At 41.5% G+C, this 13,589-nt stretch overlaps 1 protein-coding gene across 4 annotated transcripts; it reads left to right on the forward strand.

Annotated features, from left to right (window-relative positions):
- Window positions 1-1,139: 1,139 nt before the first annotated feature.
- On the forward strand, window positions 1,140-13,250 carry LOC146473528 (b(0,+)-type amino acid transporter 1-like). Of its 4 annotated transcripts, none has more exons than XM_085118197.1 (12): window positions 1,140-1,244; window positions 1,398-1,462; window positions 3,463-3,988; window positions 5,528-5,653; window positions 6,056-6,155; window positions 6,750-6,794; window positions 7,947-8,070; window positions 8,567-8,670; window positions 9,527-9,623; window positions 11,091-11,246; window positions 12,030-12,207; window positions 12,452-13,250. In XM_085118197.1, exons 3-12 carry the CDS (start codon window positions 3,475-3,477, stop codon window positions 12,520-12,522), a joined length of 1,515 nt encoding a protein of 504 aa, XP_084974323.1. In that variant the 5' UTR covers window positions 1,140-1,244; window positions 1,398-1,462; window positions 3,463-3,474; the 3' UTR covers window positions 12,523-13,250. The 4 variants fall into 4 exon arrangements, with proteins under 4 accessions (XP_084974323.1, XP_084974321.1, XP_084974319.1 ...); XM_085118195.1 differs by having other exon boundaries at window positions 3,466-3,988; XM_085118193.1 differs by lacking the exon at window positions 1,140-1,244 and having other exon boundaries at window positions 1,265-1,462; window positions 3,466-3,988.
- The last annotated feature ends 339 nt before the right edge of the window (window positions 13,251-13,589 follow it).

Raw genomic sequence — 13,589 nt, forward strand, 5'->3', positions numbered from 1 at the left:
GGCTAAAACAAAAGAAAGTCGCAGCCCTCAGGTGTGTTGCCTTCTAAAGTAATTAGACCTCTTGACTTACTATCTTTTCTTCAGAAATCATCATTGCGGCGAGGAATACATTTGAGAAAAGCATTTCAGAATGTAACAAATCAATTTAAATCCCTTCACGGTCTACGAAGAGCTCGTTTTTTAATTTAGAAACTCTGCACTTCCGGTGTTTTATTCCTCTTTTAGCTTCTCACACACGGAAATCTGACTGTGTGGTGCTTGATTTCTTTTTAATTAAAATTAGAATTAAAATCCTACAGCTTTAATTATCGGGCCGGCCGTTAGGCGGGACGAATTTTGTCCTCTGCTCATATGGGAAATGTAAACATGGTTACCGAGATCAAAGACCCCCCAAACTACCCGTGGAACCGCGTTCCGACTTGTCAGCGACCTTACAAGCCATGCGCAGTTGAAAATGTTTCGTCACGGACTGTCCCGGTATCTGGAGTACGAGGGCTCTGGGATCGAGATTGGGCTGGAGTGTTTATATGGGAAAAATTTCCAGCTCGGTTACCAGCCCGCCTTCTCGTATGAACACATCGAAATTTTTGTAAAGAAAAGAGTGGCGAGGCGAGATTTCGGAAACCGAGCCAGCCCGGTCGACCGGGCTCATATGAAGAGGCCCTTAGACTTAAAAACTTAGGACTTCTTATTTTTTAGCAGAAAAATAACACATGCCGTTATGCGATAGGAGATCTTTGTGTATACCAGCGATCTCGTAAGGTACATTATAGGAAGCTCTTATGGCTTAAGGATGCTTACCGCGTGATTACAGTGCCAGGTTTCTATAATTATAGCCTCTTACGAGCGCTCAATTTCTGTCACAACAGCGAACTTTGTTGATTACAAGATTTGTATGAAACCAGCCTTATCGCTTCCTAAAAGTAGATCTTTTGTTTCAACAGGTGGTGGGATGCACGTGTCTAAAAATTTGAAAACAATAAAAGTAATTAATGAGATGCACGATAACTAAATAAAGTGGTTAGATTTAAGTTCTGTTTGTCACTGCGAACAGTTCCCGTTTTCAGACTCCGCTACGTACTAACCAAGAGTACAGGAGCCTATTACCAAGTAGCGGTATGGTATGGCTTATGCCCTTAGATAAGCGCATCGCCCGGAAGTAAGTACGGCCCATTCGCCCTCAAGTCGTCCGGCTGGTCTCCAAAGCTTCATTGAGAAGTTTCCATTTGGCTGTTACCTGAAGAGTATAAGTAAAAAAAATCCAGACCTATCGGCATACGGAAAATATGTTGTCACACACGCATTCACTAGTCGGTCGAACGATCCAATGGTCCACTCTGTTTTATCTCTCCGGATGTTGAAACTCGCCATCACTGACCTCGTATCATTCCCCGTAGCGGACGACGCTGCTTGATGTCCAAGGTTCAAAAAAGCTTCCGCTCAGTAAACCATACCAAAGCAGGTAAATCTATTTTCTCTTTGCAGTAACTCTCTATGAGTCTAAAGTTTGTCTACGTAAAGTTATATATCCGTCAAAACAGACGGCGAGACCAATTTTAGGGGTATCGAATGGTCTTTGCGAGCATTTGCGAGCATGCGAGCAGTGTTTATTTTTGCGAGCACGAGCACTTGTCAAATTGTTCTTAAAAGGATGCGAGCAGTTGCAAAATTTTTGCGAGCACTGATAAAACAGACAGAAACCTTTTATTAAAAGAAATCAAAATTGACATTTGTGAATGCGTTAAACGGAGCGGCGTTATTGCATGAGCCATATTGTACTTCACTGGTCGGAAACGCCGAAGGTTTTTCGTTGAAGACAGACCGATAGACTCGATAGCGATTCGATAGTACCGACATTGTTATCGATGTAAGCGGTGGTCATACCACACACTTTTGCCCTAGAGAAACTTGGCTTATTGAGCGTTCTCTAGGCAAACCGAATTTTGCAAGTGTGACCGAATTCTTGCTTTAGTGAAAAAAAACCTCAAACACCGCGTGGAATGTAAATACCGCTTTGTTTTGTAAGCATAAGGTATCGAATGGTATCGAAAACAACGATGTCAGAAATTATCGATATTTTTCAGGGAGCTCTAACTAATGGACGATGCTGTTGGTATCGCGATCGATAGCCCGCGTAGTCTTGGTTTTTGCCCTTTCCCCCACCTCCCCCCCCCCCCCCCCCCCAAAAAAAAAAAATTGGAACGGGTCTAAGGAGGAAAGATTGCGTGACGAGCCAAAAGAGCGTCTGTGAGAGAGGCTTAGCTTGACCCCGTTTGCTGAACCTTCCAAACAGTAAAGTTAGAAGTAGCTGGAAAATAATCAGCGAAACTTCACAACGTGGCAACTTTTTCGCTTCTTACTCCTGCCTATGTGACTATTCCTGACTATTCCTGCCCAAGATATCTAACAGTTTAAGCGGGGCTTTCCTGAGTAATCCTACTCCAGTCTCGCTACATTTCAACCAACCACACGGACGTTCACCTGGCTAATCCCACTTGAACTTATACGCAGCACACGTGACTCATGATCAGTTAGAAAGGCTCATGAAGTTCATTTAGTCAACCAAGCTAAAACATTACATCCCCTTGGCATAAATAGACGTGGCGAAGCACACCAATGACACATCTCACACTTTTTTGTCCCAAATAACCAATCATTGTCACGCATTCTAAATTTGAAACCTTTATTTGTAACTATCCTTTTAAAGGTTTCTCACTTTTTCCGTTCAGCCCCCCGGCGAGGAAGGTTTGTATTGCAAACTGAAAAATCGGGCTTTTGTTATAATATTGGTTCAGTTGTTCCAGCCATTTTGTTTGTTTGTTTGTTTGTTTTTCACCACCTCCGCCGTTAGGATTAGTCTGGCTTCTATATTTTGCATTTGAAATAATTTAGTGATCCTGTAGTGATCCAAGTCTAGATGAGATCCGCCACTCTTCTTCGGTTTGCCGCTGTGGTCTTGCAGATTACAATTTTGTTTATTAAAGCTATGACTGAGAGGAAAACCGGTACGTCCAAAGAAGTTTCCTTTGAGGTCCGCAACGAGAAGTGATGGCGTCATATGACGCAGTAATTACGTCATGACTCCCAAGTGGCGGCCATCTTGAATACGCCGTCTTAGATTTCATGATTTCCCTAAAACTTCAGGAAAGCGCCAAAATTAAACGAAAAGTAAAACAAACCAACAAAAGAACTCTGATAAAAACTAAAACTATAAAAGTTTCTGTAAGAAGGGATTTTCTACTCTCTGAAAAATCTGCCTGTCAAAAATTGGTTGCCATGATAAAATCAAGGCCAAGGAACGCCAATTTTAGCTAACCGACCACATCAAACTGTTCCCAGATAAATGTCTGGAAAAGTCATCACGTTTCATGGCGTTTGCTGAAAAGGTAAAAAAGTTATTCTACCCCCTACCCCCTTCCTGGTCTAGATAGGGTTAAATTACAAACTAACATTTTTTCTTAGCAGACGGTAGTGATGTCCACCACAGCCGAAGAAGCAGATCCTTTCTTATCAACGGGCGGTCTACAAAGAGAGACCCTCAAACAACCGCAACAAGCAGAATCGAGGAACGCAGAACGCTTTGCACTGAAGAAGCAAGTCAGCTTACTAAACAGCACTGGGCTGATAGTCGGTACAATAATAGGTTCGGGAATATTTATCTCTCCCACGGGAGTCCTCAAAGAGACACAATCTGTGGGCCTTGCACTCGTCGTCTGGCTTGCCTGTGGGTTTGTAGCCATCTTTGGTAGTCTATGTTACATTGAACTTGGGACTTGCATCCAAAAATCGGGCGCCGAGTATGCGTATCTGCTGGAGGCGTTTGGTGCCGTGCCTGGATTCATGTTCAGTTGGACCACGGTAATAATTACGCGTCCGGCCTCTCGGTCCATTATGGCCATCACGTTTGCTCAGTATGTGGCTAAGCCCTTGTTTCTGGAATGTGATCCACCGGACAATGCAAACAAGCTTCTTGCTTTTGTTTGTTTGGGTGAGTATAAACTGTTTTAGTCCCAGAATCATTATCAGCATATTTCCATTTAGAATGAAGTCATGGTGGGCCAATGACTAGAGAAACAACAGCTTTATGAACAAAAGCGAACTCTCATTAATCAGTTCACAGACCTTCTCAGACTTTCTTCTGTTTTCTGTTTTCGCGAGAGAGAAATAAAAGCTCTTGGAAGCTCGAATGCTAAGGAGGATTGAACGCCAAGGGGTGGTGGTGTAAGCGTCTCTTTCTTCGCCACGTCCTCTGCCTTTGCGGGACTACCCGCGCTTCACTAGGGACCGTACGCAAGCCACCGAAAGCATCACTTATAAGAAATACAGGTCACATTTGCTATCTATTTTCTGGTTATCCCAATCCGTTCAACTTGTCAATGAATTACAGCGGACAGTTTCATAAGTCCCGCAAACCTCCCCTCCTCCACCCGCCCCCACACCGGTACCACCACCACCACACACACACACACACATAAAAAAGACCTCTTTTAAACGGATACCTCTATTAAGCGGACTCGAAAACCTTAATCGTGACTTCAATAGTCATTTCTTTTACTAAAATCCTGTATTAAACGGACATTACCAAAAGGAATCATGTTTTTTATCCGCTGTCCCATTTTTAGGACCGTCCATAAATACGAGATACTCTGTCGGGGCCAAACTAATGAAACAAAACAAGTGACCTCAGCGATAATGAAGGCTGTTTATGTGGCAAACGGGAAATATGTCTGGGACACTCTTGAAAACTAATTAATGACGCCTTCCTTCAACAGTTGCACCTTGAGAATTGTACTCGCAGGGTAGCTCTAAAGCATACCCACCACCTCTGTCGACCCTTTTTCCACTTATTTTCACTTTTCCTGAGTTTGTTGAGCCTATAACTTACGGAAATATTTTACGGTTATCTCACATTCTTGGAGATGGTTTTGGATTCTGCCCCAAGGGTGTCCGCTTAATACAGGTTTGACAGTATTCAGGACTGACACCTCACACCATGGATTTTGTGATGATACCCATTTCAATTTAAAGGAGATTTTTACCGATAGATCAGTAAAGTATTGTTTATGGAACGTGACTCTCGTGATCTGAGATTCCAAGGTCATCAAAATCAATACTTCCTTTCAGTAGCTAAGTTCACAACATTATGGCTTTGTTTCTTTTTAGCATATTTATCAGGCTGTTGCATGGCATCGCTTTTCCTGCTAGCTATTAGTCAGCAGATATTGGATACCTATAAAAGTTCAAGCTCACTTTGGAGTTCGTTTGTGCAGTGAGTTTACCTTTTAGCTGTCAATTTATCAAAACATTTCCCTCCCTCCAGTCCCATTTGGAGATGGATTGGCCACGTTGTCGTGCTTTTCGATAAGCTAGGTTCATTTGTACGTCCTCGATATCTGCATGAGCAGCGTCTTTCTCCAAACTTTGTTTGTCGATTCTTCTCAAGGCGTTTTTAAAGTTTATTCCTGTTTATTTATTTCTTATCTTATCTTGTTTCATGTCGTTTACTCGTCCTCTTTTCTCTTTGCAGTTGTGACTGCAGCAGTTAACTGTTGGAGCGTGAAATGGTCAACGAGAGTCATAGACACCTTCACTTACGCCAAGCTGATCTGTATCTTCATTTTAATCGTACTTGGCATCATACATCTAGGAAAAGGTAAGGGTTTCTTTCAGGGAAGTAACATTGATACTATGATTCCTATCCAAGTTTTGAAAAGCAAAACGCTTCAAAGTGTTTTCAATTGAGTGTCGAAAGTAATTTCACGTTTGCTTTGGTTTTGCTTTACTACGCTCTGTGATTGGTTTGTCAAACTCCCGCCAATTTCTTAATCAATGAGACGTAAATCAAATTAAACCAATTGTAACTTGTTCGCACGTGTTTTCCCGCCCTTGGCGTCAGTTACACATATTTGCTTTGTGTTCTGATTGGTTCGTTGCACTGTTTGTGTCTGTTATGATTGGTCAGAGTAATTACTTTGGTTTTGGTTTTACGACACTCAATTGGAAGCCGCTCTATTTAAAACACTAAAATCTCCTCCTTTTGACTTTTTCCTTTTAGGAAACACAGAAAACCTTGAAGATGGTTTTAAAGGATCCAACACGAATCTAGCGAGTCTTGCAATGGCAATCTACATAGGACACTGGGCGTACGATGGATGGTAAAGCTATAGTTTGCAGTTTCTGGCGTCCGTGTTAGAGCGGTTTTAATAATTAAATAAATGTTGTGATTGGCCGGAGAAATTACTTTGGTTTTTGGTTTTATGACGCTCGATCGATCAATCAATCAATCAATCAATCAATCAATCAATCAACCGATCAATCAATCAATCAATCAATCAATCAAAAACCCCTCTAAAAATCTGTGATAGAAGAAGCAAATCTTGGGGAGGGACCTAGATGACTCCGGTCCCCTTCTTCTGTTCAATAGAAGTTTAAGGTAGCATATGCTATGATTTATGGAGAGGAAATCTAAATTTGGATGTGCATAAATTAAAAGGGTTGTTTTAAAAAAGAAATAAATAAAACAACTCACTTTATTTATGTGTCTATGTGTTTATCGCAGAGCACTAACTGGGGACACGTTTCAGTTCCAATTTGACCGTAGATCCAATGTATCTGTTGCGGGATTCAACTGTATTTTTAAAACGGGTCAGTCAGTCCCGACTCATGCTGAAATAATATCTTTTCTAACATCCGATCATGGCTAGAATTATTGTTGTTGATTACTTATGACCAATCCATTGTCATTTTAGGCAAAATCTTAACTATGTTACTGAGGAGGTGAAACGCCCTGAGAGGTATGTTTTCCTTTGTTATCATAAAACACCAAAAGAAGAGAGAGATTTAGGGTCGCGTTTACGGCAAACGTGAGAATCGCGTGTATATTTTCTTGAAATAATTAGTAGATAGAGGAGAATATTGAAAAAAAATTCTGTCCTTTCATGCTAACGCCAAACCATACTCAATTTTACCGAGAAACTCAACACAGCAAGCGGCAAATGAGGGATAAACAAGGTCACGTGGTCATTTCTGCCGTTTACCGAAATCTCTCTAACGCCTAAAGAGGTCAACCACTTTATGTAATAACATACTCTTTTTCTTGAACAGTTGTATTTTCTTCGACTGATTGAGTGTGCTCCTCCCACGGGCGTCCCTAAAAACTTGCGTCCTATGTAGTAACGTTTCATGGCTGTTGCACGGGCTAGGGAAACCCTAATAAGCCCCTTTACACGGCTTGAGATAAGAAATGCTATCGGTTCTAGTCAAACTTGAGAGGTGTACGTTAAGTCGCGTTTTCCTTAGGATCTCAGGCAATGTAAAGATGGAAAAGTCAAACGCTGATCATATGACTCCTGTCTCTTCTAAAGGACTCAAGTTTGGTCAGCAAAATCTTTGGTCAATTATTTTCATTTCACAGAATTTGAAAAATTCATTCCGGTACGGAATTATAATAGCTCATCTATTTCTTACACAAACGTTGTGTAATTAGCCCATGTTTGTCCACCTCCAAATGGCGCCCAGGTCGCTTGAGGAGGCTTATTAGAGTGCCAAGAAGCCTCATTTATTCACACAAAAAATTTGCGCACACTAACAAGGACATTTCGGTAAGTAAAATACAGTTTTATTTTGAAGTCTAATTAAGCTCCATGAGTTAAGTTCAAAATAGTCTAATCTCAACGCATAAAATGCAACTAAGGGCTGAAATGGTGAGGGTTAATTTGGCTGGGTCAAAATAGTGCTTATTGTAAGGTTTGTAGTGCACCCAAGGGCTAAAATGAGTCCCAGAGTAACCTGAAATGGTCCTTGATAGGATCATTTTGTCCCAAATTGTCTGTATTATGACCAAAATGGTTCACCGTCATGGGGTTGCATCAGCCCCAAAGTCCCCAGGTACTCTGGGACTCAAACAGATCTTTTCAACTGACAGTATAAGAATGGTTATTTTATAGGGACATACCAAGAGCTCTTCTTGGAGGAGTACTGCTAGTGATGGTTGTGTATCTGTTGGTGAACATTTCATATATGGCCGTGCTTGGAATCGAAGGGATCCTGGAATCAGAAGCTGTGGCATTGGTTAGTAATGATGTGGTGTTCTTCTTCTTAGCTAAGACACTTTGTTACGAGACCACGCCTAGTTTGGTATAATACTGATGGTCCAAGGGAGGGTCCATAATTTATGTAGATGGAGGTTATGATGTTTTTTTTAATCTTTTCGCTTACATCTTTTAGAAGCCCTCACCCCCCCCCCCCCTCCCCCTCCATTCATGACGTTCTAAGTGAATTTTTTCTGCCCCTCTCCCCATGAAATATCCTGCATACCTTGTTCTACTTTTGGGGAAATTTTCCATAGCCCCCCCCCCCCCCCAAAGAAAAGAAAAAAAATACCTACCGCTGAAAAATCATGCCCCACCCTTTCAAAATCATCATGGCCCCCTCTGCGTAAATTATGAACCCTTCCTAATCATTACTTTATTTAACTGTTAGTGTATTAAGCACAGTAGTGCACAGGACTCTGCATCCCATGGTACTAGTGGTTCTTTTGATATGATACACTGTTGTCTTACGTCAGAGCATGGGACGAGCTTATTTGGGTCCCGCCGCTTGGATTCCAGCAGTCTTTGTTGCCATTTCCACGTTTGGTGCGTCAACTGGTTCCACGCTTGGAGGATCACGGTAAGTTCCTCCAATGAATTTTGTCACACCAGTCCGTACATGTAAGTTATAGAAAACACTGAAGACTTATCCTCACGGCAGTAAAATATACGCAAACAAAAAAGGATTGTTATAAAAACTGAAACAATATACTTATACAAGAGTTCCCAATTATTTTCGTCTTTTTTACTGCCGTAAGGATTAGTCTTGCCGTCGTCTGTAACTTATCATCTAAAGTATTTTACTGAACCAAGTCTGTAAAAGATCCGGCATCTCTCAACGTCTAGTTGTTGTGGTCTTGTCAAGTTAAGAGTTTAGAACGTATCTCTCAGTCAGTTAGTACGGGCAGTGTGATTGGTCAATTTTGAGGGCTTTTCGGCGCGCCCGCTTAACCTCAGAGATATAATAAATATCTTACTAACCTCGTTTTCTCGGCCCACATTGTAAGTTACAGATCCTCGTTTTTTCCCGTTGATTTATGGCCCGCGCGCTTCGCGCTTGGGACATAAATCAGTAGAGAAAAAAATCGGTCCATAACTTAGAGTAGGACCTCCAAGTCAGTTAGGAAGAGGTATGTATGTTACACGTACGAGAGTTAGAGCGCGAGACCTTTCCTTTTATCCTTCTGATCATCCCTTGCGCCCACGCCTCTCTTGGAAGACGAGAGACGACTGGGACTGAATCAGACCTCGGATAGTCTGGGAATCGCGCTTGGGGTGGGGAAGTAGCTATACGCAATCATAAAGACCTAGTTAAGCATTGGGTGATGTCAATCACAAGGCAGCAGTTTTAAAGTGGCCCGTAAGCTATACCTATCCTTAGAAATGTGAGCTCTGAGTGCATACAAGAGAATTAATTCGTGAGTGTTTATTTCTAGGTTGGTGTACGTGGCAGCTCGTGAGGGACACCTTCCTAAACTCTTAGCAATGATTCAAGTTCACCAACTTACCCCAGTCCCCTCTATAGTATTCTCGGTAGGTTGCCCTATTGACTGTAAGAGTGGACTGGCGCGACAGGAAGCCTGATGGAAGTGAATGGCAAAAGTACTTAAGAATGGCCAGCGTGTCAGCTCATTTCTTAAGTGTTTTGGCGTGATTTTCGGCCTTAATTTGAGTTCTGCTAACCGTTTACGTTTAAAAGTAAGACCGACTAGCGACAATATACACTCGAAAACTATGAATTATTCGTTGTCACGATGGCTACACAAGGACAATTGCCATCATCCGTCCTGTAGCATCACAGATCATGATTGATGTACTTGTCCAGGGTAGCTAGGATAGGGTAGCTTTTATTCAAGGTTGGATACGTAGTAGTTCTTAACTAGTTGGCACGGTTCGCTCTCTGGAACCAGCTGCATGTAACGCCCTTCTTAAATCGATAGCTAAATACAACCGCCACCTGCGCGCACTTTATAGCCCGTACAGTCGTGAGAAAGACCAGAGGGCCGTTAAGAGGGACTACTCAACACCTCTACATTTTTTACGGCTGGTTTATACAACCAAGCGCTGATGTGGGTCTCTGTGTCCATGCATCATTTTGTTTCCATGACAAGGACCTTAATTTGCTTAAAATTTTCTCTCCCAACAAGAACATTCCACGAAAGTCTGTCCAATTACGATGCGTTTTCAAAAGTTTGCCTTTTCAAAAGATCACACCCTGGAGACCGTTGGTTTGGAATTTTTTTTCTCGACGGCATTGTAAAGACAGTGCGGACTAATAGGCCATTTCCGAGTTGCTGTGAACCTCATTGTGAAAGCGAGACTAAGTGCAAAGTATTCATATGAAAATTAAATTGGTTTTGTTTGCATATGAATGAAAACTTTGCACTTAACCTCGCTTTCATATTGAGGTTCACAGCAACTCGGAAATGGCCTATTTAATTCCTTCAAAACCGACTCATAAAAAGTAAGAAAAAGTCACAATTGGTCACTAGAGAAAAATTGGGTTTGTATCTGACTCCAACTGGGCATGAGTTTGATTTTTTGTGATCGACCAATCTCGATCCCGAAGACTTTCACTTGACATGCGCAAGTTCCACAGCAATGCGCAAATTATCTCGCGATGTAATAAATAGGTTGATTGCATTGCCGCCATGTTGGTGGTAAAACAAATGAACATTTTCTCACATAGTTTGCATAAAAATGAAAGTTAACTCCCAGAAGAGAAAAATCTTATTGTTCCATGCCACCAACATGAGCGCGATGACGTCAGATGCAATCAATCTATTGTAATCATACCATAAAGATGCTTAGTTTGAGGAGGACTTATCACAAATAAGGTGTTCTCGACACATTTTCGTTTTTATGTCCGTGTTGCCAGTGTCCTTTGTGTGCCAAAACAAAATATAAATATAATAAGATTGAGCGCGTCACGTGTGACGCCCGTTCATGTGCCCAAAACATTTTGTTATTTTATTCATTTATTTAGTTATTGTATTTCAGACTGTGATTTCCATTATCATGTTAATTCCCGACTCAAGCACCTTCTCGACTCTAATCGGGTTTTTCAGTTTTGCTTCATGGCTGTTCTACGGAGCAACATTTACCGCTCTGCTGTGGTTACGCTGGAAGAGACCCAATATGACTCGACCATTCAAGGTAGCACCACTAGTACCGTACATAGCTTTATCTGAATAAATGTACCATCAATCACGACAATGGCGATAAGGAAAGATTTTCTAACAATAGAGTCCTAAAGTGATGACGTCACAAAAGCTAAATTTATTAAACTGAGACAATATTAGTAAATTTAGGAACAGAGACAAAATTAGAAGGATTTGTATGGAGTCATCGGGGCAGAACAGAGCTTATATCTCGCCTCCAAATTGCAATAAGGTGCGGATTTTTGACAAGTAGGCATTTTTCATCATGTTCTTTCCGAATATACTTACAAATCCCATAATTTCAAATTCAAATATCTGTGACGTCACACTTTAGGACTCTATGGTGGTGGCGTATAGTTGGGTTCATTTTCCCACTGCAGTTTTAATTTTATATGTCGGCCATCTAATAGGATAAATGATAGGACAGGAGGAGGAACGTCTGAAATGTCTCGTGATAACTTACGTGGAGTACATGACGAAAGCGATTTTTGTGAGTCCAGGCTTGTTCCCGGAGTTCATCACGCTTATCGAGAGAGTTGAACTTTTACTCGGAGGATAAATGGCTCTCTGTATCGGACTCCCACACGGCAAATATGTAAACCAGTAAATAGAAAATTATACTTTAGACGAATTTCTTCATTTTCTATTGTTATACTGATATTTTTATCATGTTTAAATAAAGATTTCATTCATTCATTCATTCATTCATTCATTCATTCATTCATTCATTCATTCATTCATTCATTCAGTCATTCATTTCCGTTTTCTTGTTTGACAGGTTTGGCTGGTCATCCCCATAGTGATGACCTTGGCCTCAATATACCTCGTTATCGCACCAGTTTATCAAGAACCGGTGGGTTCAATGATAGCGCTGGGGATCATCCTCGCAGGACTACCTTTCTACTTCATATTTGTACACACCAAGTGTATGCCGAGACGATTTTACGACCGACTTGGTAAGTCTCTCGCCTTTCTTTGCATAAACTTAACTTTTCCTGAATATTTAACTTTGAACCGGTTGATCACTGAACAAAAGGAGATGCTAAGTTGTAGTCAGAAAGCAAATGAAGAAAGGTGATGTACCCTCTTAAATTAGCCGATAAAGATTTGTTTTTCCTCACTTTCTACACGAAATACATCGAACATGACAAAAAAAAAATACCAGCTACTAAAAACTCTTTTTTCCCTTTTTCACTGTAGACGCGTTTACATTTTGGTGTCAGAAGGTGTTCAACCTTGCCCTTGAGGACCCCAGCGACAAAACGACATAAAGACGCCGGACCACCCACGGGAGAATCCTTGCTGTGGCCATTGTTTACATTTTGCCTCGTCAGTATATATCAAACAATAACCTACGAAAGAAACAATGGACACCAACACCAGTGTCTAAAAGAGCACGCCCCTCTTGGTAAACACTGTAAATATCAGTGTGGTTCGTTGAATATTCCGAGATATAAGCTTTCAACAACCGGAAAAAAATACAAAGAATGTACGGCTGGATGGCAAGAGTTCTTACTCAGCTATTCATTCGTTGTAAAATCTTGACGCTTCTAACGCTTGCTCCTCAAAAACTATTTCCATTTTGTAGACTTACGTCGTAACTTTTTTTTTTTTTTTTGGTCAAGGTATTTTGGGTATTTTTTTTTTTTTGTTTTGGTATTGCAAAGCAGGCGCCCGTCCCAGGGCCCTGTGTCCGGGCACTGAAATGGATGTCTTGGTGCCCAAGAAGCAATCGTTTCCTCGTTCGTCAATTTACCGCCCGCCATTTTATTGTCTACTGTGTCGCAAGGAGGCAAGAGGAAAAAGCGCGGGGACTGACAAAGTCCTGTTCAGACCAGAGCCCGTGCCCAGGAATGGCGCCCGAGTACTACCGTTGGAGGTACTGCCCTTGCCAGGCATGGTGCGCAAATCGTTTAGGATAGTTAGTTAGGTTATTTCTAATTTTTATACTCCTAATGGATTTTACCGTGTTTAAATAAAGAACTATTCTATTCTTCTATTCTATTCTACTTCTGTTTGGGCAGCGACAAAACCTATGTTCAGACTAGGTGCCTGTGCCCGGTTCTCGGGCACCGACCTCTAGGGTGCGTTTTTTTGGGAGAATCCAAAAACGGATTTGTGATCTCAGATCATTCGGATCATGGTGCATCAAAGGAACCGACGAATCCACTCTGGACAAGGATTCGTCGGTAACCGACGGTTCCTTTGATGCACCATGATCTGAATGATCTGAGGTCACAAATCCGTTTTTGGATTCTCCCAAAAAAACGCACCACTAGTCTGAACAGGACCTAAGAGAGCGGGGTTTCAAATTCAGTCAATAAACACTCTCTAGCTC

Source organism: Pavona decussata, unplaced genomic scaffold (assembly GCF_977016875.1).
Source record: "Pavona decussata unplaced genomic scaffold, jaPavDecu1.1 SCAFFOLD_93, whole genome shotgun sequence".
NCBI lineage: Eukaryota > Metazoa > Cnidaria > Anthozoa > Scleractinia > Agariciidae > Pavona > Pavona decussata.